We start from the raw sequence: 26,402 nt of genomic DNA on the forward strand, positions 1-26,402 counted from the left end.
GTTTCTTCATTCTTTTGCATGCGTCTCCCAAATTGATATCTTTCAAGGACTGTGCTCACCTTTGGGAGATAGTGTAAGTCAAGTTTTTTTAAAGCAATTTCAAACTCGTTCAGACCCATTGAATCACTATCCAATAGATCGGGAAGATGCGCAAAGACCTCTTGCCCCTGAGATCCCAAACTGCATTAAGAGGGAAGTTTTTCTCTCAGCACTGAGAGATGTTCCACAAACACGAGCGTAGTGACTAAATACCTTTTTCCACTTAATCCATGGAATTTTGGGTTCACCTGGTGACGACAAGAAAAAGGTCGGAGCAGGAACATTTTGCATGGTGGAAACAAAATACTATTTATATATATATTTTTAAACCCAAAAGAGAGCAAAGAAATATTCTTAATGTAGATATAAGAAAATAATGTAATAAATCTTAAGTAGTAAACACAAACGTTGAAAGGATTTTAAATCTAAATCATTTGAATTGAATGTGCTCTATTGTCAATCGTTAGTCAAGCATAGAGCACACCGGTTGCTATTGAACAAACGAAGATAGTGTTGTATATAAAGGTGTGCGCATCACCGTTAATGCGCAGGTGTAAATACAAATATATATTTATATAAGTTAATGCGTGTTTGTATCTGATGATGTTCACATTACCACAAAAGCGCATATCACTGTTGCACGTAGAGGTGTGCGCATCACCGTCAATGCGCAGTTGTGTATAAATACTTTGCCGTCTGGTGAAAGAAATTATTATAGAATGTCAAGATAAGGTGTGCGCATCACTGTGATTGTGCATTAAATAGCAAACCGCCTGTAAATAGAGGTGTGCGCATCACCGTGAATGCGCATCAAAATAAACCATTGCTTTATCTAGAAGTTCAATAAGTTTGGCGAAACGCTTAAATAGAAGGTGTGCATATCACCGGCAATACACGTTGCTAGGCAGCAAGAAACAACAGAGGTTTCTTATTCTTTTTCAAAATGGTCGCTACGCTACGTCTTAAAGTTACGTTTAGCGAAGCAGGGAGACACAGCAGTGACGTGATGACGGGAAGGTTCCACTCGGCAATGAAGAGGCTCGCGCTATCCTCGAGGGAGCGAGGATTCCACGCGGGGCCAATTAAAATTTTCCTTCTTCATACAGCGTGAGAAAATTAGAAAACTGCACTCACGATGTTCCAATGTCCAAAAGTGAGTGAGGCACGTCGAGTGAGGCATGTCAACCGAGGCTCCCCATCGGCCGGAAAATTAAGGTGAAGAATGTCAAATAATGCAGATTGATGTGTTGGGGTCAAACTTCTTCACGCAGGTAGGTCCAAATGTCGCTAAAATGTAGTATGCCAGTTATACTTGAAGTAGATCACAGGATACTAAGTAGATGAATTCAAATCAGGTTTATTGAAGTCTGAGGATAACAACCCCATCCAACATCAGCTCCTGCAACCGTCAAGTGACTGTTGCCTACATTCTAGATCAGAGTGAGTTATTTACATTCCACATTCTTAGTTCTAATCACAGTTATCTTTCAAGAACACTACAAGGGCCTTGAACAAGGATGGGTGAGCCACGAAGATGAATGGGCAGTGGTACAAAGTATTGCTGAAATCTTATATTTGAGATACTTACATTGTCAACTTTTGCCATTCTAACACCATAAACACCATCCAAAGAGGTACCTACTTCGCTGTATCTGCTTCGCTTCTGGCTTTGTGGAAGGGGAGGGACGCAGCATATATATTAGCTGCAGCCTGCTTCTGCTCATGTGCCACAGCAGAAACATTCCTGCTGCAGCACATCTCTCTCCAGTTTCTAATGTTTAAAAAAAAAAAAAATTGTCAGCTTTGCATTTTGCAAAGCACTGAAGTTTAAAAATGTGGCGTAGTAAGTCCTCTGACAACTTTGCACACCACTACCTAATAAAATAATGCAGGCTTTACAATTATTTATCCTCTCTTTCTATGCACATCTTCATTAAAAACACAGTTAAAAACGAAGTTATGGTTTTGACAAAAGTGCAAAACCAAGGAAACCCACTAGTTATGGTGGGTTCTTACTCAATGTGAGGTCCCTTCCAAAGCACCATATGCAACTTTGGGACTCTATACATAGTACTAAGCCAGAGATCTGTTTCATTACTGAAACATGGCTTAAACCCCACACTATTCCAACTATCACCTTGGGAATACCTATGGGGTATAAAATTCTACGCCAAGATCGACTGGAGAAAGTAGGAGGCGGGATCGCCATTGTTTATAAAGATAGTTTGAATATTCGGATCGTAGAAAAAATACTGCTACCCACCATGGAAATAATTATTTTTCATCTAAAAATTAGCCCTAAGATTCACTGGAAAGGAGCCCTTGTGTATCGCCCGCCCGGACCTAATGCTGGGTTCTCTTTAGCGTTAACTGAACTTTTAGCCCCCCATATGAAAACAAATGAAAATTTCATTCTATTGGGAGATTTTAATTTTCATATTGATGTTGCAGACCATCCTGACACTATTGCACTTCTGACAGATCTTGCTCTATTGGGCCTTCATCTTCGTAGTGGTGGTCCCACCCATTCTGGTGGACACACTCTGGACTTAATCTTTACCACCCTTCCTAATGTCTATTGCCACCGCCCCAAATATATTTGCTGGTCGGACCACAAAATGTTGGACTTCTCTTTTCTCCATCTACCTGAGTCTATCAATCGATCCACCATGCAAACCATCAATCGTCGGCCGTGGCATAAAGTCACTCCAGACAAATTCACCCAAGTCTGGAAACAGCCAGTCGTTACAAATCTGGATGACATTGAGACAGCCTTAGCAAAATTTGACTCTTCACTGATGGAAGCCATTAATGCTCTGGCTCCTCAGAAAACAGTCAAACAACCTATCATAGCTAAAAGGGAAGCATGGTATACTGAGGCCCTAAAAATAGAAAAACAGGGGTGCAGGAAACTGGAGAAACTATGGAGACGGTCACATAAGGAGGAAGACAAAGATCGTTATTTAACATCCATGACCTCCTATTACAAAAATATTAAAAGAGCTAGGAAAGTCAGTCTTACCCTCCAAATAACCGAGGCAGGTAACTCCACTCGAGAGTTATTTAAAATTATACAGACTTTTACTAACCCTGTAACATGTGAGAGCCCGGATGTTTTTACCCAAGACCTCTGTAACACTATCTCCCAGTTCTTTGAGGAAAAAATTGAGGGGATATACCAGAAGATTTTGACAGCTACTGGTCCTTTAGAGACTATGGCTCCTGAGACCCTTCCCTCAACAACGATCCCCGACAAAACGCTCTATGTAATTCCAGAAGTTACTCTAAAAGACCTGACCACCCTCATTTGCAACATGAAAACTGGCTCCCCTGCTGATCTGATCCCTGCAAAAATGATCTCCCCCCTTGGTGGAATCATTAGGCCCTACCATTCAGAAGCTCATAAACCTTTCCTTTGCCAAGGGACAACTCCCACAACCTTGGAAAGAAGCGGTTGTGAGCCCTATACGGAAAAACACCACCCTTCCTTGGTCAGAGCTCTCCAACCTTCGCCCTATTTCCCTCCTCCCTTTTATCAGCAAGCTAGCGGAGAAACACGCTAATACCATCCTCTCTAACTTTATCGAGGCGACAGGGGGCCTGGACCAATCACAATCTGGGTTCAGGCCCAACCACAGCACTGAATCGGCCCTCCTATCTGTGACTGATAAGATCAAAATGTCACAGGACAGAGGAGGGTCCATGATACTAGTGCTGCTGGACCTGTCTGCGGCCTTTGATACCGTGTCTCACAACATCCTTCTCAGCCGCTTGCAGGGAGTGGGGATTGCAGGACCAGCACTATCTTGGTTGGAGAGTTTCCTCTCCGGGAGATCGCAATCTGTCAGTCTGGGCCCCTATCGTTCCACCTCGAGGGCGCTCACAAAGGGGGTGCCACAAGGCTCATGTCTTAGCCCTACATTGTTTAATGTATATGTGGCCCCCCTTGCTGAGATTGTGCGGAAGTATGGGTTCATACCAGTTTCCTACGCTGATGACACCCAGCTCCTCTACCCTTTCAGCTCCCTTGACTCTACTGTCAAGGAAAATTTTGCTGAGGGTATGAGGGCAGTGTCGCATTGGATGGCCACCAACTGCCTCCAATGCAACGTTGCAAAAACTGAGGTTATGCTCTTCGGCAGGGCGAGCCTTTTGTGGTCTCCTGAATGGTGGCCGCTGGACTTGGGCCCAGTTCCTACCTCAAAGCCCCATGTAAAAAATTTAGGGGTCAAGATTGATCAAAAACTGACCCTTAAGGAGCATGTGAATCATACTGCAGGACTATGCTTTCACACTATTGGTCTTTTAAGACGAGTGTTTCCTTATATTCCTGAAACTTATAGGAAGACACTCGTGCAGACTCTGGTTACCAGCCGCCTGGACTACTGCAACGGCCTGCTGACGCTAGCAAATGCTGATGCAGTAGGCCGTTTGCAGGTAGTCCAGAATACGGCGGCTAGGTTGGTCATGGGCGTGCCGGCTAGGACCCCTTCTAAACCTTTGCTGCTGGGGCTACACTGGCTCCCGATACGGCAGCGCATTAGCTTCAAAATATGCTGCACGGTCCATAAATGCCTCTATGGGAATGGCCCCAAATACCTCTCCCAATCTGTTGAACTCTACCAACCCAGCCGGTCACTTCGCTCAAGCCACCAAGCCCTTCTGAAACCCCCTGCTACTAAAAGAGCTAGGCAGGGAGACCGAGCATTTTCATCAGTTGGTCCTGCCCTATGGAATAAACTTCCTACAGAAATGAGAATGAACACCAACCATTTGGCCTTCAGAAAGGTGCTGAAAACACTCCTCTTCCAGGAAGCATTCCAGTCCCCCTAATACTCCTGGAGATTACGACATTTTTTTCTTGCTGGCAAAAGCGCGGAGATACCCTTATGGGATTGATTCCAGCGCGATATAAGAAATAAAAATAAATAAAAATAAAAAAGAAACCAATACACACTATACAGGTCATATCTCATGTTGCTCGTCATGCTGAAAACCCTTTTTCAACCTGGCCGGGGGTTTTATCCCATCTGTTTTGAGGCCATCCAAGCTTTTTCTGAGACATTCCACAATGGCCATTTTAGCCTATGGCAGCCTTCCCTGTAGTGGTAATACTTCCAGCATTCACATCTCCCACTTAGTGGAAGAAGTAACAACATGCTTGAACTGCTAGTATTGACTTGTCAGGTGAGTTGCTTTGCAACTCTAAGCTATTGCCATGCACAGCAGTCTTTCTTCTATGGAGGAGTCGGGACTACTATGTTAATGACAATAACAAAATTGCTGACGCAGTAGAGTGCTTTTCGTGCTAACGCCGACCAGCTAGTTTTACTGGGTTTCATGACAGCAGCCATTCTGCGCACCAGGCATCTGCAACTTGAATGTAATTTAGGATTAAGTCCCAGTTATTCTTTCATTTCCCTGTAGGAAGAACCGCTTGTAATTTTCACCAGCATTACTGTATTTCCGGGAGCATTACTCTCTCAGCCTAGCCTGTCATGAGAACCATTATTTAAGATGATATTTATGATGTCACACTCAAAAGCGCTTGCCAGGACCGTGGACTATTTATTCACTAGCTGCAGCCTGTTGTTTCGGTGAAAGATCCAAACACCAAGAGCAAAGCGTATGTACAGCTGCATTGCTTTATTGAACTACATTGCCGTTTAAACTGTATAAGTAATGCAGATAGGGAGGTTCAGCGAGGAGCTGTGGAAACTGAGAGAATGTCGTTAAACGACATCAGAGGGGAAGGCACAGAAGGGATAGTTTGTGGAATAAACAACACTGCGAAAGCATTTACAATGCAATATGGCATTGTAGATTACAATCCCTTTTTTTATGAGCTAAGAAAACCTGCAAAGTACAAAGTGCGTGTTTACACACCTCGTGTAGGTTTTCAAAACACATAAATAAAAGGCAGTGTCATTTACAAAGTCAATAGCTCAAACTCTAGCAAATGCGAGGCCTATTGTATTACAAATGCTTGTCTTTAACCCCTTTGATGCTTCTGTTGGCCAGTGGCCGTCGCGAGCATTACCTCTGTGGTGCTGCGAACGTCCGCTGGCTGACGCGGCCCCGCCCACTCCGCTAAACCGTCGCACGGCGGCAGGATTGCTGCCACGGTTAAGCGGTTAAATGTAAAGTTATTTCAGTTCTTAGAGTTTTTTCTGAAGTTCCATCACTCTTAGCTGTGTACAGCACCCTCCCCAATCTATAAATGGATGTAATCTCATTAGAATGAAACTTCCAATCTCAAACTTTTGTCCCTGCACAGTTTTTAAACCAAGAATGCTGGCACTAGCCAACACCCCAGTAGCTTTTCTAGCCGATCCTTGAGGCCTAGTGTAGGGCCTTAAGGCAACATCCCCCGCCTATGACTTGTTAAATGTGCTGCTCAAGAGCATCAGCAGCTCCCCGAGGATTCAAAGTCGCCTCCTGAGGCCTGGGATGGGTGGAGATGCCCCATACTGTGCCTCCTCCGTCGGCCCATTGTCATTATGCCCATAACAATGGACCAGCCTACTCTGTGGCATGCAGAGAGTCCCACTCGAGCCGTAGCAGCCTTTCGGGTTTGCTGGCCATCAGGAAAGCTGGCACAGATATGCACACTTGGTTTTCCACTTCTCAATGGCCTTGGGTGGGCCAGGATCTTCTTTGGTGGGCCTGGCCCACACTCTAGAACCGGGCCTGCTCCTCAGTGACCTCCGTGTCCCCACGTGGGAAGGTTATCTGAGAGGGAAGACGGGTAGAAGTGTTAGGCGTGGAAGGGAAGGATGAGGGCTCTCGGGAATGGACAGTGCCACCAAGCTGTTTGAAAAGGGAGAGACCAGAAGAGGGCAAGAAGTTGAAGTGAACCAGTGACTGGGCTGTGGAATGGAAGGGCCTCAGACAACGAGCAAGAAAAGTACGGGGAGTGGAGAATGTGATGGGCGCACCCGCCCCAGGAGCTGGGCCTAGGTGTGTGGAGCGTGTCAAAGACAGGGCCGAGTGATTGATGGGGTGACTGTGCCTCCTTTCCCGCACAAGAAAGGCTTCTGAATTTTCTTTCCCTCATAAGAAAGGCTTCTGAATTTTATAATTCTAGTTTGCATGCGTTAGATGTGCGGTGCTAAACTGCCCCAAGTCATTAAGAACTGTTAACCAGTCATGATGGAGCCAGCCACGGGTCAATTGGGCTAGTTACAATCAAGCCACTGACAGGGGACATTAAGTGGGAGAGAAATCCATGATATATTATTATACTTGTTTTTGAGAGCTGGTTTACTGGGGAGAAGGGATTACCCAAAAACTGGAAACTGCGTAAACGCACCCCAGGCTTCAGTAATGTAAGGAAATGCTTCTCTTTGCATGATCAACCCCAAAGTTTTGGACTGATGCTGCTGCTTTTTGCACTGAGATGTGATAACCAGACCTTTGTGACAGTGCTCTAATCCCTAAAAATATATGTTGGATTGGCTTATACCCAATTGGCATAAGTTAACTTTTAAGTCTTTTTATTTTTTTATTTTAATCTTTTTATGATAATAACCGGCTCCATAAAATCGCACATCAGTCCGCATTAGAAGTTCATTGGCAATTGCAAACTCAGTCAATCATAGAATCATTTTAAACAATATGACCTACATACAGAGATCAAGCCCCTGAATAGACATCTATGTAATGGCAAAGGCGCCCCGAGTGCCACAGGAATAAAACAGGCCATCTTCAAATCACCATCCACAGTTCGCTCCCCCCTATCCCTCCAAATCCATATTGTGTCCATCGTGATCAACAGTAGCTGTCCGTTTGACTCAGAGGAGGCAGGGTGACTCATAACATCATCATGAACAGAGCTTTCAAGAAATAAAGATCGATATACATGCATCTCATTAATCAGGTGCAGACACAGACTGGGTATCCATCAAACTTTTAAGTCTTTAGTATGTGGTACCAGGGGTACCCAGGGCTTGTAAGTTAGTGTCCTTCAGGGGCTACTGCACTTACAGTGCCACCTTGAGTGTGACAAAATAAGTCTCCCAGCCTGCCACTGCAGACTGGTAGAGTGGTTTTAAAATGCTAACTCGACTTTCCCATTTAAACTACCGACAAAGTACATACCTCCATTTTTAATATTATGGCACCCTTACAGTAGGCCTATCAATTCCTATGGCAGGGTGTGCTGTATATTCAAAAGTAGGACATATATTTTTAATGCCCTAACTGTAAAAACCCCAGATTGTCGTTTTTCCTGTGGAAAGGCTAGTAACCTCATTGGTGAGTACAGGGTTACACGGTGACCACTGAGCTGTGCTAACTCCTGAATGGGACTACCAAATATGGTACTTCAAGGTATCAAAATAATAGTTACATTAAACTCAACTTGATGCCCAAGTTGAATTTAAATTAACTTTTAAATAAAAAGAATAGTTTAGAAAGTTGCCACTCTGTTGCCCAAGTTTTCCAGTGGTCATTTTCAGATGCTGGCCACAAGCCAGTCTTCAGCCCTCCTGGAGAGAAGTGTGAACGACTCCTAGGAAAAGAAACAATAGAAGGCTGCCTTGAAAGAGATGTCACTGTTCCCTGGCAGGAAGCCACACAGGGTGTGAGCTTAAAAAGCGACCTTCAAATGGGAAGCTGCGTTTGCAGGGCAAATAATGGACACACAAAGGGTTCCTTTTGTTTTTTGTTCTGGTAGACAGGCGGGCAACGGGGACAAATACGAAAACAGTGGTCAAACCAGGTTTTACATAGGTGTGTGGCCCTCAGGTAGCCACACTTCTAAGGTGAGCTACCAACCTCCCCGCCACGAGAGGAGGGCCTTCCATCTTGTAAGTGGGAAGAACGTTGCATTCTGGGATAGGTAGATGCCACTTATCGCAGAAAGTCCTCATCAGACAGAAAGGGACCTAGTAGCCCATTGGCTAGTTGCTACCTCATCATCCGAAGGGACTTTCTGGGCATAAATATGGCACCCAGTCATCAGTTCACGTCTGCACTGGAGAGAAGACCGATAAAGTACTGTCCTGCTGTTCCCTGGACCTGGCAAAGAGAGGCTGGACCAAAGACTGGACTGCAGTTGCTGCTCCTTGGCTAACTAGAGAAGACTGTGCCCTTGGTCATCCTGAGCCCCAGACAGAAGAAGTGAACTCCAAGAGTCAATTGGCTGACATTCTGTTACATGTCCTGACCACAATCTCTTGACCACTACTGACGGCCGATATGCAGCATGGGAGACCGAGTCCGCTGGACCCAGGAGAGTCATCGGAGTACAGTTTAATCGCCCAAGGGCAACACTAGCCTTCACCAAAGGGAACCACTGGTTTAGTTGAGATCGAAAACTAGTAGACCGGTGGCAACTGGACTTTTGCTGGACCCACCAGGCCTTCAAGGGAAATGGACCCCTGTGGTCAAAGATGTTCCACCAAGATAGTAAAATACATTTGAACATTGTGCCAGGACTGTTACTGCTGAATCAATTATGTTTCTATTTGTTCTGAGTAATAGCCTCACCATGTTTGAGTTGACAAAATACGAATCTAATTACTTGAACACAAATGTGCCTGAGCTGGTCTTTTTAGAAAATATTTGACTTTTGTTTTCAGTCGTGCCAGTTCATTCCACATACCAGTATTCAATGAAGCCATGTGCGTCGCAGCTGGAATTTAAGTGCAACATTCTGATGCACTGTAGTCCTACCGTAATACTCATTACTGTTAATATTATGTGCACAACAAATGTCTCAAAATTGAGTCATTAGGCTTTAATGCTATCTGGTCTAGTGTATTGAACGTATAGATTCTGCCACCAGGAGGCTAGATGCAACGTCTACGGTATGAAGAATACAAGTTGGAAAGTATCTGATTAAATGGTCAATAATCCGGAGGCAGGGGATTATCTGTAGCATCATTTTTCAATCCGAGGTCTGTGACACCTTTTAACTGCTTAGAAAATGAAGCAATATGAGCAGATTAAAAATGTCTGTGAACATAAAGCAACATTTTAAAATGTTCTGTAAACACGAAGGAATTTAATATTGGAAGCAAAAAATTAGGTTGGTATCTTTATATTGATTCGGAGGAACAATTCGATCAGATACCGCAAATGGAATCCAGTATGGATGACTCAATGGAAGCACTGGTATGCACTGCTAAAAAAAGGGCATGCATTAAATTAAGTACAAAAAAGTGATATTCCAGAGTCTAGCATATTGCCTCGTCTTTTAAAAATAAAACCACATTTTTCAGAAGCTCTAATCTTCCCTTCAGTTTTGATTTTTTCCTGGGTTTAAAATAAAATAGTGTAAAATGTGTCCTGTGTCATGCATAATATGCTCAGTATTTATGAGTATTCCTTTGACATTCAAATTGCTTAGGCAGCGGTCCCCGGCGCCAGTAGTGGTTCAGCAGGGGTCCGTGGAGGTCAAAACGTTGAGAATGGCCAATGAATAGCTTATATTGGGATAAGTGAGTGTTGTGGCGTGCAAATAGAACTGTCTGCCTTGTGCACAGTGTGAGTCGGGAGGAGGTTGGTGTTGCAATCTTAAGATTTTCAGGGATGTGTAGTATTGGTTGACTTTGCGGATGCAGAAAAGAAGGCCTTGCTACGGTAGCTTCATGGACTGTACAGATGGCTTTGAAATGAGTTATTGTGGCTACAAATTAAGGAGTGGTGGTAACATAGCACTGGCAAGTGAGTGTCAGTGACTTTTGGTGTAGAGGTGTGAAGTCTTTCATGAAACACCCTGACGGGGTGCGGATGATACAAGTAAAGGCTTTCTCCATAGTCGAGTCAAGAAGTTAAGTCGTGATGGGGAATGTTAGAAGTTACAAAAAAAAAACTGTGTTCCTACTCAAGCTTGAGTTGGGACAACCAAGGAGGTCTAGATCTGGTGGGGTGGCTTTCTCTTACCTATCAGCAGAGCTCTGAAACTCTCTGGCTCTTGACCTCCTACACACTATGAATCCTCGTAGACTCCATAAGAAACTTAAAAGCTGGCTTTTTAAACTGTTTAGGGGGTGCTCTCTTCAGCTAGCGCCTTGGGGTAATCGTGCACTTTATAAATCTCAATAACAGAACATCTCCTCATTTATTATGCGAACAGAAATTTGAATGGCGCTGTGTTGCAATTAGTATTGCCTCGCAGCGCTTTTGGGTGTGGATACTTTCATGCCCTGGTATCAAATTTTTCTTCACAGACCGGAGTCTGTTTTTTGTTTGAGTAGCATTATCGGGAGTGTAGATGCGGTCAATATTTAGTGTACTTGTAAGTTAGTATTGCTTGGAGTATGTGTGTGCGCGTTTGTGTGTAACCAGTTGGAATATCTGTATCTGAAAAGTCGGTGTGTGCCTTGCAAGTTGTGAGTTTGTGTATGAAGCAAAAGACTATGGTATTTTGTTAGGGTTGGGGGTTGTTCGTTGTCTTGAAGAGGTAAACGGTGTTACGACAAGTGGTGTTGTGTCTCATTAAGATCCAATAATACAGTGCCTCGACCTGTGTACGCATGTGCGTTTCCTGACTGATATACTGGGGATTTTTATTACTATAGTTGGTAATGAGAGTTGGGTAATGGCCAATTCCATGGAATATCTGAGCTGTGTTGCAACGTGTGCTCTCTGTGCCAAACGGAAGGGTAATTGGTAATGACTATTTAAATAACACACAAAACAATGATTTGCCACTTGGCAATTGCTGGATTTGAGCTAGAAGAAACAAAACATTAAGACGAAACCTGCAAATATTTAAACGTAGCCCTTTGTTTACAGGTCTACTGATAAATGTTACTATGCTGTGCAAATGTGTTGCTTTACAAAAGAAGCATGTATCCGATAAGAAGACTTTCTAGGAAATGAAACGAACAAGTTGCATGCGACGATTAGCAGTAGGGTTGTAAGCCCTTTTTAGGGCTCGGCCTACGCCCACGAAGTGGGAGGAGTTTCGAGCTCCTAATGTTAAAGAGAAGAAAGAAAGTATCTCTAGGGCTTTGGCGAGACACATTCCTTAGTGTGTTATGTCATGTGGCCAGTGATTCGTCTTCGCTGTGGTGTCTTTTTAATAGCCTTGAAGTGATAGGCTAAATGTCGTTTTCGTCGGCCATGTTTGGCATTTTTCGTGCGTGTGCGCGCAAAGAAGTACATTAATTATAATTAGGAGCTGTCAGGGTGCCTCCGTAAGTGAATCCAGATGGTCGGGCGCGTTCACCATTCCTCAGCGCGCAGCTGCTGCATGCCAGGCCGGGAAAGGGCTTCATTAGTTCAAGAACAAGAGTCTGACGTTCTGTCATGGGCTGTAGAAAAGAGAATTCATTTCACAACTTGTAATAATGTCATGCCTTTTATTAGGCATCTCCTAACTCGTGTTTTAGTCATCACAGGAAAATTGTATTATTTTGTTAGTGGGTCCAAAAAAACAACCACGCGCCTTCTACACACAAACTCATTGCACGAGTCTTCTTGAATAGATGCAAATGTTTTTCGAAAACGTTGTCAGAAGAATTTCTGTGACGTCTAACTGTCTGATGTTGCTTGCTTCCTTCCTTTATTCATTGCATATTAATGTTTTCTTACGAGCTATGTACAGACCAGAGCCGTGCAGTGGAAAGATCGTTGTGTGGACTTCTGTTGACATTTAATACTAACAACCAACCCTCCAGACCCTCTTTTTTTCCATGCCTTTCCATTCTGCTGATGTTTTTCTATTTTTTTTATCCGATCCAGCGACTATCGTTAAAAAAAAATGTTACCGGTTTTTTAAACTTTGTTCATAACTTTTTGTCAAGACGCAGTTGAGTGCATAGTAACTTAATTAAGGCTATTGAATTACTATTTCTTTCAGTACTGCTTCACATTCTATTTTTTTTAATGCAGCATTGGTTTTCGAGAACAATTATTGTTTTTGTGACATTCGATTACACCCAAGAGCTTTTCCTACACAATACGGAACTCCCACCCGCCTTTCACAATTCCAATCCCAAACACAAGTCCACAAGTTCTTGCTGCTGAATTTTGAAAAGGCACGTGAAGTGGGAATCCGAGTGCAGTTTGAGAGTGCAGAGTGCAGTTTGAGAGTTGAGACTGCAGGTTGAGAGTGCAGATTGAGAGTTGAGAGTGCAGATTGAGAGTGCAGAGTGCAGTTTGAGAGTGCAGTTTGAGAGTGCAGAATCAGAGTGCAGAATCAGAGTGCAGAATCAGAGTGCAGAATCAGAGTGCAGAATCAGAGTGCAGTTTGAGAGTGCAGTTTGAGAGTGCAGAGTGCGAGTGCAGTTTGAGAGTGCAGTTTGAGAGTGCAGATTGAGAGTGCAGTTTGAGAGTGCAGATTGAGAGTTGAAAGTGCACATTGAGAGTGCACATTGAGAGTGCAGTTTGAGAGTGCAGTTTGAGAGTGCAGAATCAGAGTGCAGAATCAGAGTGCAGTTTGAGAGTGCAGTTTGAGAGTGCAGTTTGAGAGTGCAGTTTGAGAGTGCAGAGTGCGAGTGCAGTTTGAGAGTGCAGATTGAGAGTGCAGATTGAGAGTTGAAAGTGCACGTTGAGAGTGCACATTGAGAGTTGAAAGTGCAGTTTGAGAGTTGAGGGTGCAGTTTGAGAGTTGAGGGTGCAGTTTGAGAGTTGAGAGTGCAGTTTCAGAGTGCAGCATGAGAGTTGTGAGTGCAGTTTCAGAGTGCAGCATGAGAGTTGTGAGTGCAGCATGAGAGTTGTGAGTGCAGTTTGAGAGTTGAGAGTGTAGTTTGAGAGTGCAGTTTGAGAGTGCAGAGTGCAGATTGAGAGTGCAGAGTGCAGATTGAGAGTGCAGAGTGCAGTTTGAGAGTTGAGAGTGCAGTTTGAGAGTGCAGTTTGAGAGTGCAGTTTGAGAGTGCAGATTGAGAGTGCAGTTTGAGAGTGCAGATTGAGAGTGCAGTTTGAGAGTGCAGAGTGGCAGTGAGTGCAGACTGAGTGCAGAGTGACAGTGAGTGCAGAGTGACAGTGAGTGCAGAGTGAGTGCAGAGTGAGTGCAGAGTGAGTGCAGAGTGGCAGTGCGTGCAGAGTGACTGCAGAGACAGTGTGTCAGGGTGCACATTGTGTGAGTGTGCAGAATGAGTGTGCAGGGTAAACAGTGTGTGACTATGCAGGGTGACATTGGGAGTGTGCGGGTGAGCAGTGTGTGAATGTGTAGGGGCAGTGTGTGAGTGTGCAGAAAACACCACACACACATACACCACACACACATAACGCACACACAAACCACACACCTCAGTCTCTCAACACCACACACTTGTCACCACTCAACACAACACACTCACCACCACACTCACTCCCCAGGCTCACCCCCACAGACTCACCACCACACACTCACCAGCACACAGAAAACAACACACACAACAACACACCCCCAGCCGTCAATGAATGCTTTCACCATGCACAAACACCAACAACCATCATCCATCTGTGCACGCTTTTACCAAGCACACACCCACCAGCCGTCAGTGCACCCTTCCACCAGGCACACACACCTCCAGCCGGCAGTGCACTTTTCCACCAAGCAATCGCAGTATGGTACACTTTACTTTTAAACATATTCATATAAAGCACAGCATGCCACCATTGGTAAAATTACAATTCAACCAACATACTTCCACTACACACCACATGCACACACTCCATAACACATGGCAAAAAGACATTGGCATTTACAATGCCATTAGCTCAAACTCAAATAAATCCGAGCCCGATTGCATTTCTAATGCTTGTTGTTATTTTATGATGGTTCAAAATTGTGATCAGTAGATTATACACAGATCGCGCCAGTGGGTGTATTACCTACCTGAGTGCTCTTACTGCAGTATATGTGAGACTTGATGTATATGACTTGCTCTCTGCAATTAGAGTCTTTACCCTTTTAAAATGCAGTCTCTTTTTGACTAATTTGGTAAACCAGAACAGTAGTTTTGTTAGCGTTACAGGCAGAACCTCAAAACATTTTTGAAAAGCACTATTACATGTTCATGGTGGTAAATAGTGCAGTTATTGGCTCAAACACCACTTACCATCACATGATGAAAGTGAGTTTCAGACAGCAGTACTGTAAGACTAGTATTAGTGCACGTTTGAACAACTAATTTAGTTGTGGTCTCCAAGCACAACACATGAAAACATCACCAAATTACAATAAAATCCCTAACAAAACAGTAATTCAACAGCACAGCAGCACAAAATAATGACACATACCATCACAACCTAACACAGCAACACGATACAGCAGAATAACACCACACAGCGACAACATAATACAACACAGCAAGAGCGTAACACAATGACATAGCTCAAAAACAACACGTAAAAACGAAAAAGATGATATGATCAAGACAACACCACAGCTCAGAAAAGCACAGCACACTGAAACAACACAGCAAAAAAGTAACACAAGGCAATGCAACAGCAGCAAAATAGAAAGCATGACATAGTAACGCAACACCAAAGACAGCATATAAACATAACAGCCAGCTGCTCAGCAAACACTAACTCAGTCATGCACCAACACACCACAACCAAAAATCTATGAACACACACCAACGCAAATCTCAAGTAATTAGGGCAGTCATTTGCCTGGCAAGCCCATTTAACCTGAGAGCACCCCAAAATCGTTGTCAATTGGGAGACAAAGAATGACCAGGGGCATACTTGATCACAACATGTTTGCCAAACCATTCACTTGCACTTTATTGCACGGTACGTACTGAACAAGGATGTCATTGCGGCTCTCACGGAGTATCTATTAATATCTGAGATAGTAATCAATATTTTGAGGGCTGACTGTGGCTTTGGCTGACTGGATTAATGAAATTGTATTTTACGGATTGTTAGACCCGGCTTCCTGGGCACTAGGGCACTCGGGGGTGTTACATGGGCTTCAATCACATCGACAGGAGTGTTCCCCGCTTGTGTCCTGGGGCCGCAGCACTAGTGGGCCCAAAACTGAAAAACCAAGTACTCCTCTCCAGTACTTGACTCTCTCAGGGTAGCGAGACAGATTAGTCCAAGGCTTACTCAAGGAGGGGTTAGACATTCTGAATACAGTGCACACCATACTACCAGCTGATAAAATTAATGTTCAGTCAGTGATCTACTTTTTAAAAAGAAAAGTACTTTAATACACACAAGAGAATTATACTACACATAAACTTGGATAAACAGTGAATCCCAGATGTCTCTACAACCCTCTGGGCCAGAGTTCTGACCCCAAACAGTGTTATAGCGCCTAGATGCTAAGCACCATAAAACACAGTTAACATGCAGACGGACAATTGGCATTGCATATTACAAACCATGTTGCACAGAGTTGCTCTCATTAGCTGAAGCCATGATACCAATCCTTATATCGAAATTATACAGTTTCAGCATTTGATGTGAAGTAAAATGTTCTTGATCAGCCCTTAACCTCCCACCCAAAGAAACAGAAGTGCCCTCCCATCCTGAGCGGGGACATAGCTCTAGTGACATCTGGGCTGATCACAGGTTCCTGATATCTTGGCACAGTTTAATGGAGTCCCACTTGTCCAGTATCCACTGCCGAGCTGTTAGAGGGTAGTGGCTGGCCAGAGTGCCAGTACACCCTGATACCCCAGATGTCACAAAAAGGAAGGTGGGGGTATGTACCACCGGACACTCTTCACCAGCTGTGCAGATTGTAACTGGAAGTACCACACAGGCTCCCACAGCACAGGGAGGGGTCTGGGCAAAGTGATCTCACTTTCAAGGCCTGGGATCAAGCTTCCCTGTCTCCCTTTATCTCTGCTGATGTTCTGCAAGCTTCCTTATCTTAAGCCGCTGTCTGCAACTTCCTTGTTAAAAGCGCTTGCTCCACAAGCCTCACAGGAACAGTAAGTTCTCTGACCGATGCTGCAGATGCTCTTTCTCCACCTCAAACTGGCAAATTCCTTTGCAGCATAATCCATCAGTCATAGAAAATACTTCCTCAAGTTTCAGGTGCGGTGAGCAAGCTTCTTATCTTGCCTTCTCACCGCGGGCCGTGACTGGCTTCCTTGTACGGACCTGGCGTGGGCTGGCTGCTTTGTCAATCTTTTTTTTTTCATACTGTTCATTTTGAAACAATACACCATTAAGGCAGCGACAACTTCTCAATAAAAAAAATTTAACTTACAAGTGACAAGATATGCATTCCAGGACTTTCATCTTACACCTGTGATATATAAACCAATGCAGGTTTCTGCTTTCACAACAAACCTCCCTTCTCAGTCACTGGGATTCGCCCCGGCCCCAGAGCGTTACCATGCTGTGTCTTCGGGTTTGCCGTTATTTCGCTTTGGTTGACAGAGCATCCCCCCTGCTTTTGTTCCATTTCCCCCAGATCTTTGTCCATTTGTGTGGGCACCCCCTACACTCATAGACCACCCTTTCTTCTCGCATACACCAGTCTGTATAGTTTGCCCAGTCATTAAACATCGGACTGGACTCGGCTCCCCATTTGGGTGCTATGTTGCTCTTATCTATCATACAGCCTAGTGTGGTCCAAAGTTTCTCTCCCATTGTGAGGTCTGTTTTGCCTCAGACATTTAATAGGCACACTGTGGTAGTATCTCTAGGTCTTTGTCACATTATTGTTGCATTTGTGTGGCAATCGTATTCCAGTATTTTCCTGTTTTGGAAAAGTTCCACCATAGATGTAGAAAGATGCCTTCTTGGCCGCAGTTTTTGGGACAAAGTGCAGAGACAAGTCTGTTCATTTTAACTAGTGTAACTTGTGTACGGTATGCCCTATGGAGTAGCTTCAATTGAATCAGTCTTAATTGGGACCGGATCACCACTTCTCTGGGGGACGCCAGTGCCTCCAGCCAATCCTCATGGTTCAGACTACCCACATCTTCCTCTCATCTGGTTCTAAATTTATCCAACGTGTCTGGGGAGTTATTTAATATTTTCCGATAGGTTCGCGATATTGCTTTTTTACTCAGATAATCGTCTAAGAGTTTAGTCGCTACCGTCTTGAAATATCCCAGGTTCGGTACATGTGGCTTATTTTGTAAAACATATATAAAGCGGGGGAGTGCCATCATTTTGTAGAGGGCTACTCTAGCCCTTCCAACAGCAACAAGGGTAAGCGATAGACCAATCTTGAGCAAAAATTAACCACTAAGGCCAGACTTTTATCACCTGTGATTGATGGGCTGCTCCAATCAAAGGGTCTGCTACTTTTGAATCATGGGTGCCCCTCCAGTCATGAGGCCCATTTGTGGCATGTTCACGGTGTGTCCAAGGCATGCAAAGAATGACATACTGTCTCCCCTTGGGCTATTCCCAAGAGAATAATTTGAATTAACTCCAGACCAGGAGGCCTGATAATCCCCCAACAGAAAAGTGGAGGAGGGTCCCTCCTAGCAGAGTTAGTGCTGGTAACCCAACCTTCGTAGAATACAAGGATACCTGAATATAGATTAATTGCTGCTACCACTATCCGTCTACCTCAGCGTGGTTAGAGAGGGCAGTAGCCACTCCCTGTGAAATAGGGATGCATCAGGCATGCCCCCCTTGACCTCAGAACCAAGCTCGAGGTTCTCAATCCATGTAAACTGAGAGACACTCAGTGGGCATGCATGATTGTCGTGCTCACTGAGGTGGGGATCTAGAAAACATACAGTAACTTTTAAGTGACTTGCCAGGAAATGAGCATAAGACAGGGGAAGCACGCTTTCCAGAGACATGCAGTAAAAAGACCCGGCTTGATACATTTGACTGTGGTTTGAGCTAGCTGGTTTCGTCACGGTTTGGTTTTTAACTGTAAAAGTTTCAATTAACTGATCAATTAACATTCAGTCATTCACACCAATGCCAAACATACAAGAAGGCACAGAACTCATCAACAAAACTATAACCTAACAACTCATGAACACAAGACATTAATGCACCACTACAATAACAATATTAAACACACTAACACAACAAAGTTTTCAAATCCAAAATATACTGAATTTTATTAGTCAAAGACTCACATAAAACGTACAAAACTTAAAAACACATTTTTTACTCCAACATCAAATTACAGCAATGGATAGCATGCTTTAGGAATGATCCAACAGCACTGCATATTAATTCATCCCCAAACATTTGTAGGTAGCATAGGGCTATATGATATTGGTAAAAATATTTAGTACGTAAAATTGGCTCCCTCCTGCAGCCATAGGACCCATAGTAGATGGGGCCAGCTCTGTGGCGCAAACTCCCATCAATACCCTTGAGTTAGGCTTTGGGCACAGGATGTACCGAGTAGATGGGGAGCAGGCCACAACAACTACTAATTTTTAACTTTAACACACCTCTGCAGCTTAGCTTTAGGATATCACTCTGGTGGTCAGACAGGCCTCTTTCTACAAGGACGTCACACTGGGTTGGGGGTGCAGGTTCACTATTTCACTCTGCAGTGGACGGCATGGTGCTGCAGCTCCTGGTCCACAGCATGGGATACCCCTTGATGCCTGATGAAGAGGAGCAGCTTACTGGCTGGTCTGGTTGGAGAAGGTCTGGGGACCACCCTCAGGGATGCAGATGGTTTCACTTGTGTGGACCAAGTAGAAGAGATCACAATGGGTCTGAGCGCTGTGTAATCATATCATGCAATCTGAAGTTTTATATAGATGTAAATAATTTAGGTTGATTTAGGAAGATGCAACTGTTGGGTAGGAGAGTGTCATTTGCTATGGTCTGTGATACAATAAAAATGTCAGGTTGATTTATTTTTATGATATCTTGAAACAACAATGATACAGTGTTTTGATGTTATGTTTGTGTTCATGAGTATGACCTGTGTTAATAAATATGACCTGTGTGTCCCCCAAATCAAGGAGACTAGATTCAAATCATATCTTATTGATTCGGTTGAGTTGGAAGGGGTGGGATTCACACCTATGAGCCTCCTCGGCGTATTCCTGTACTGACACACTTTATGCCCATAGGCGCAAACTCGTGCGTTTCATTCAGTGTTTATAATCCATGAAAATTGTGGTCATTTTACAGTCACCTTGTGTCTCAGTCACTATTCCTTCCCGTCCGCAGCTGTGGACCACCTCCCACTGAACATGCTAACCTTAAAAGTCACTTTCAGTTAAAGAAATTTGTGCATTCCAGTGCTTATTTCAAAGTTGGACTGCCAGTCGGTGCACCGGAGTAGCCTCGTAGTACTGTGAGTGCTACAATAATTGTGTGATTATTTCAATCTGGGTTAGGGTAAAGGAAAGTATTTGCAGTGTACAGCAGAAAAGGCCTTGCTTCTGACAGACTATGGTAAGGGTGTTCATTGTGGGTCCAGAGGGCTGGAGCTATAACTGATCAGAATATCCCCATTCTTTTTTTAAAAAAATTTTTTAACACTTTATTGTGTGCTTCTTAGTTTACACTGCCATGTGCCTACAACTGTGAGGCCAGCGGCATGGCATTCCGGAGGAGAGTACACAGCTTTTGTGTGGCCAACATCCCAGAGGGCAGGCAGCGGATTACGACCAGTATACATCAAACCTGAAGAAGTCAAATACAGCACATTCTAATATATCGAAACATAAGAACCAACTTAACCCCTATTCCCCCCTCCCCCCAACTGCCATTCTGTCAACTCAAGAGGTAAGCCCCTTCAAACATATGACCTTCAGTCTGCCATGTCACTGACACTCCCCTAGTCTGCGCTTAGTCAACTGTTTGCCACCCATTTAGTCTGTACCAAGGTGCACGTCCATGTCCCAACTCCACTCATGTTATCATTGTTGTCCGGCCATACGGGTCTTACCCGCCGCCACCGTTATCCTAGTCCCTTTGGAGGTCTACTCCGCCCGTTCTTAAACAGTTAGCGAAAGGGTTCCCATATGTCTGATGGCCGAGATCTACTTGGCATCAGGTCCCAGAAGATGGATAATTGGTCCTAGCAATACGTGACAGCCCTAACCCAGTCTGTTGTAGCAGGATTCCCCACCCCCCCGCATGTAAGGCAGCGTCAGTATTTTCCAAGAGATGCGAGGTTGCTTACCCGCCCATATCAGTTCCAATATGTTTGAACGTAGCCGTTTAAAAAGGTGGACATTTAACGGCATTGGATTGTTCACGAATAAATATAGAAATTTGGGCAGGATTACCATTTTTAGGTCTCGCGACCTATCGATGCGCGCATGCGCATCGAGCGGAGCGAGAATTCAAGTGGCGAAAACATCATGAAACCACCAGCTTTTTGCTGGCGTTTTCATGCAGTTCATGTGAACCACGTGTTCAAACATGAACGCATTAAAGTGTGTGTGTGTTTGAGACATCCACCTAGAGTACAACTCTGCCAGTTCACCTCGTGTTGCTCTCTTTCACATGCATCTTCCGTGTTGCTTTCCCTCAACCGGTGTTGCCTTTGCTCCCCGCCCCCCGCCCCCACACCCGTTGTTTTCCTATCCCCTCCAACCCTAACCTCTTGCTTTTGCATCCCCTTCCTTTGTTCCTTTGGTATTCCCCCATCCCACCATTCCCCTGGAAAATGTACCATTCACGCTCCACCCTGTGTTGCTTCTGCTTCCCCCACCTGCTTTTAAAGAACACAAAACACTTTTACGCAATGCGACAATGCTTGTTGTATCATTGTTCCTTTCCTTTACCGAGGCGAGGTTCGTGTCCCTTTTCCAGCTCTGTAATTGAATTTCCGATGCCAAGCATTAATAATAAGGTCATGCTTGCCCTTTGGTGGGCTGGGCTGAGAACGGCATTTAAAAGACACTTAAACACGCTCTCTCGCAGTGCTCCTTTCGACATCCCGGACACAGAACGGGTTACTCTCTCTCACTAAGGCGCAAGGCTGCCCACTGCATTTTAGACGCAGAGACGACCCCCTTCTCCGTTCCATCTTAGGCGCACGACATCCCGATGTGCTGCAAAAGAAATTTGCATCCAAGACAGAATCCCAGCTGTGGTGCAAATTGTGCACTAAGGGTTTCTACTTGTTGATTGTAACGAGTATTCAACCAGTTTTCAGTAATTGGAAAACATCTCTGTAGCGAACATCAAAGCTCAGTGTTGTGCCTGTGTATGTGTGCGCATCTGTGTTTGTGTGTGCATCAGTGTGTGTGTGTGTGCACTCTGGGACGTGTGCGTCCCAATGTGTGTGTGCCTGTATAGGTGTGCGCATCTACGGGTCAATCTAGCGCTATAAACCACTTTAAAAATAAAATAAATAAATCTGTGTGTGTGTGTGTGCGTGTGCGTACCTTGGCCTGTGTGTGCATGACTGGGCGTGTATGCGCATCTGTGTCTGTGTGCGTGCCTGGGGGTGTGTGTGTGTATCTGTGTGTGCATGCTTGTGTATGTTTGCCTATGTATGTGAAAGCATCTGTGTGTGTTTGCCTGTGTATGTCAAAGCGTTTGTGTGTGTGTGTGCGTGCGTGCATGTTCCTTTACTTTCCACTTTTCGTGGCCACCAATTCCCCCCCACCGCCACCCCCGAAGTTTCTCCGCTTTCTTCTTCTGCCGCCTGGGTGTTAATCTCCCCTCCGACCGTAAACACCGGCCCCCCATCAGTTTATCTGTGGCCTCATAGGAGCCCCTGTAAAATTCGAGAGCGAGAGGCCTTTTCCACTCGATGCGTCTGTATTTTGTTTACCATCTCTCCAGCACCCATTTTGTTCCACAGCAAATACGGAGCCTTTTAAGTTGTTTTCCACATATTCATCTGCGAAGCGGCCATCATGTCAGAAAGCTATACACGGGTGAGCATAATAGCATTGTAGTATGCAGTTAAATACGTAGCACAAGTGCTGAATCAGGAATTCTTTTTAAAAACGTTTGCGCTTTATGTGGAGTATTTTCAATGCACTCGACTTGCTAATTCAACAACAAATCAATGCAGTCCACAGGAAGTGGGGTCAGCTTTCATGCTGACTGCAGGCATTTTTTAATGTTCATTGGCACACATGTGCCTTATTGAAAAATAAGTGCTCCACAAAGTGCTATCATTCTGCGTGCAAGTTGAATAAAGATGCTAAGACCTAGGAAATGGGATTTCTGAAAAACGGTTGCTTGTACCACTCAGCGAAATAAGTGCAAAGTTGTGCGTCAACATGCTGTGAATAATAACCGATACAAGAGAGGGCAACTTTCGAGAAAGAAACCAGGTGAGATTATAGCAAAAATACATTCTGTTCATGGGTTCTTGTTTCCTCAAAGAAAGTCATACATCTGCACCTACAGGTCGACAGCCTCAAATGGGAGCATATTTACGACTTTCAGGACTTCACATTATTTTCCAGAAGCACCCAAGAAACCTCCAACAGTCCAAAATGTAATGCACTCCTAGAAACTGGATACCATTTTTTTTGTAGGGTCGGCATTCTTATTTATTTTAATTTTATTTAGAGTGTTTCAGAAAGCGTGCACATGACCCACGGGTATCAGTGCGCTGTACATAGGTTGAATCCTTACATTATTTATAGGGTTTAAAAACTTTAAACCACTAGTTTATGCCAAACCAACCTTCCTCCTTTTTAGGTCTCGTCCTAGCTATTGCGTAAGCAATCGCTATGCGAGACTATAGTAAAGGGGCATTTCAAAGTGCTCCCAAAAAGCGAATTGCATGGCGAGAACGCGCCCAACCACGCGCATCGTGCCGCCATGCAATCCGCTCTTTTTGGAAGCGCTTCAGCCCACTGGCGCGTGCACGTCACCAGCCACATCCCATAACATTTGTTGTCTGAGCCTCGGCACCAGACTTCAAAGGGTCCGCTCCGCTCCCCCTACGCAATGCAGAGAGCTTGTTCTGAATAGAGTCGAGATGCCCACTTGACCGGATCGGTGCATAATAAAACTACAACAATAAACACCGCCTTCTATTTTTCTACACTCGTCTAAAAAAAAAAATACCCTTTCCTAATGTGCCATCCTCCCATTCATACCCCACCACCAAACAACAACAAGCATTGGCATTGCCAATAGGTCTCGCTTGTGGGACCATATAAGTATTTAGTTTTGCAGCACAATATCCGATTATGCAACGAGGATATTGTGCTGCAAAACTAAATACTTATAAGGTCCCACAAGCGAGACCTATTGGCAATGCCAATGCTTGTTGTTATAGCTATACGCCCTATCAGGGACAGCGGGAGACCCTTCCATCTTGGTATCTTGCCCTCCAGCCAGTCCATTGCCCTCCCGTAGTTAGCCAACCATATTTCCTGCATAGATCTTGTGTTGTCCTGATGAAATCCACTTACACCGAGAGATTTTGGATGTGGCTGAAACATGTTGACTCAGTGTATGTGGGAACAATTCTGATGGCACTACACCTATACTTTTGTTTTAAATATTGTTGAAGGTATCCTAATGAAAACAGTGTGGGTATCATAACGTGTTTTTCACTCTATTGCAATCCCAGTATTTTCTTTTAACAGTCCTGGACTACAGTTGAACCCTTCCTAGCTGCAATTACCTAGGATGAATACTAATCCTATGGCGCAGCCTTTCACAAAATGTGGGTGAGAGTTGTCATTTGAAAGAAATTGACCCTTTAACAAATGAAGCCTAAGGTTATTTATACTCCTAGACTATGTAAACAGTTGCTTGGACTTGTGGTCTGACTCATTGGATAGATGACCCAGCAAATAGTGGCCTCTCGCTCCATGGTGTATATATGGGTCAGCTCCTTCTGGACCTATGTTGGACACCCTTGGATTAGTGCATTAGGGCTGAGTGATAAGTAACTCGGTACTTATATGTGGCGCACTGATCTGTGTTGTGGGTCCTGAGTATGGCACAGCAGTGGGCGGAGATGCCGTGCGAACGGTGTACTTTTACGAACAACTGTTGTAAAGTGCACTTTACCACCAAGCTGTTAAATAGTTATTGCCGTGCGGAGTGGCAGCCTCGAAGGGTGCATACTTCCCGACACTGCTCTCAGGTGCAGGTGCTCTCCGGGAGCTGTTTTGCCTGCGCTTCTCCTCTCCGCACGCAGCGGCTCTGCTTTCCGTCTGCAGGGGGAGGCTTGTCAGCAGACCCATCCAAGAATGCGAGCCGCTCGCTCGTTCCTCGTCTGAAAATAAAACATCTTGACGCGGGCTCTGGGAGCAGCCAGGCCGCGGTGCCACTGAGGGGACGGGGCGCCCCCTCCGCAGCGCCGTCAGTCATAGGCAGCGCCGCCCGGCGGCCTCCGCCTCCCATGAGTAATCCAGGGGCCGCCTCCGGAGCCGGCAGCCAGCGGCGCTGATCCCCGCCGCGGCCGCACCGAGCGATGCTCCTCTCCATGGCGTGGTTCAAGGCTCCTCGACGCAAGGCCAAGAAGGCGCCTCGAAGGTAACAAGCGCTTTCTTCTACCTCGGGATGGCGGGGGCGGCTGACGGGGCTCCTGGGGTTAGCACACATTGTCGGGTTTGGAGGAGGCTGCGGCGTGCGCTCTGAGGCGGCGGCAGTGGCACGTCTGGCAGGAGTGATAACCGGAGAGGAGACACCTGGAGGGTGTAGTAAGTGCGCGAAGTCTGACGGGAGACAGCTGTGGGGAGGGAGGTGCCCGGAGGAGAGACATCTGCAGGGTATTATAGCTTTTATTCAACCTACGCATAGATCAGGATGGATTGAATGGTTCTGCCTCTCGGAATAATTATAAAACTGTCAACAAAGCACACAATTCGCCGCTGTGAAGTCCCATTTAGTGGATTAGGTGTACACCGTTTATTTTACTCCATGACTATCATTGAAAGAATCCAGAACAAAATGTATGCTCGGTGAAAGAAATATTTGGGATTTTCACTTCAAATAATAAATGATGTTGTAAGTTAAGCTTAAGTGTGTGCTTTGAGAATAGGCGTGAACACGGATTCGAGACGGTATTCGCCAAGATGTACCCCGAGCAGTAATACCAAAGGGTGAACATCATGTTACATCTCTGCGCTCGCACGGATTCTCGCCTTCTGTTCTGTGTGTTGTAGACTGTGCGTGGCAGACCGCAGATCTGTCTAGGCGCTGGGTTCAAGGGTGCGGCGAGAGCCCTCTCCACAGCAGGCACGCCACTGATGTATGAGCAGTAAATATATTCTACCGTCCCTTTATGAACTTGTGGTTTCTTGTTGCATATTTTTCCCGTTGCAAGGGAAGCAAAAATTCTTTAGCAAAATGCGGAAGGCGTGCAATAGTTTCCTAGAACAGTGCGAGAGTTCCCACCACGAATACTGCTCAGGCTGCCCCAGGACCAGAGGAAAGGCCTCACTTCAGAGGAGGGAAGGCTGAGTCAGTCGGGAGAGAATCCAGACCTGCGATATGCAGGAAGACCGTAGCTCTCAGCACCGAGTCCTTCACTTTTAAGCGGTTCTCTGTAGTCATTTACTTTCGGAAGCCAGGCTTGAATGCAGGTCTGACTGAGCCAACGCATCACCAGTAGACATCTGCTCTCTATG

At 45.0% G+C, this 26,402-nt stretch overlaps 1 protein-coding gene across 18 annotated transcripts in view; it reads left to right on the forward strand.

Annotated features, from left to right (window-relative positions):
• The window catches only part of PTK2 (protein tyrosine kinase 2), an 858,662-nt gene that overhangs the window by 655,189 nt on the left and 177,071 nt on the right, over positions 1 to 26,402 (forward strand). Inside the window, exon 1 of one of the 18 annotated variants that reach the window (XM_078686696.1) lies at positions 25,187 to 25,305. The exons of the other annotated variants lie outside the window; for them this stretch is intronic. Coding sequence (XP_078542822.1) covers positions 25,244 to 25,305 — 62 coding nt within the window. The 5' untranslated portion in view covers positions 25,187 to 25,243. Of the gene's footprint in view, positions 1 to 25,186; positions 25,306 to 26,402 lie in introns of those variants that run through there. 18 annotated transcript variants of the gene reach the window in all.

This window comes from Lissotriton helveticus, chromosome 4_1 (genome assembly GCF_964261635.1).
Source record: "Lissotriton helveticus chromosome 4_1, aLisHel1.1, whole genome shotgun sequence".
NCBI lineage: Eukaryota > Metazoa > Chordata > Amphibia > Caudata > Salamandridae > Lissotriton > Lissotriton helveticus.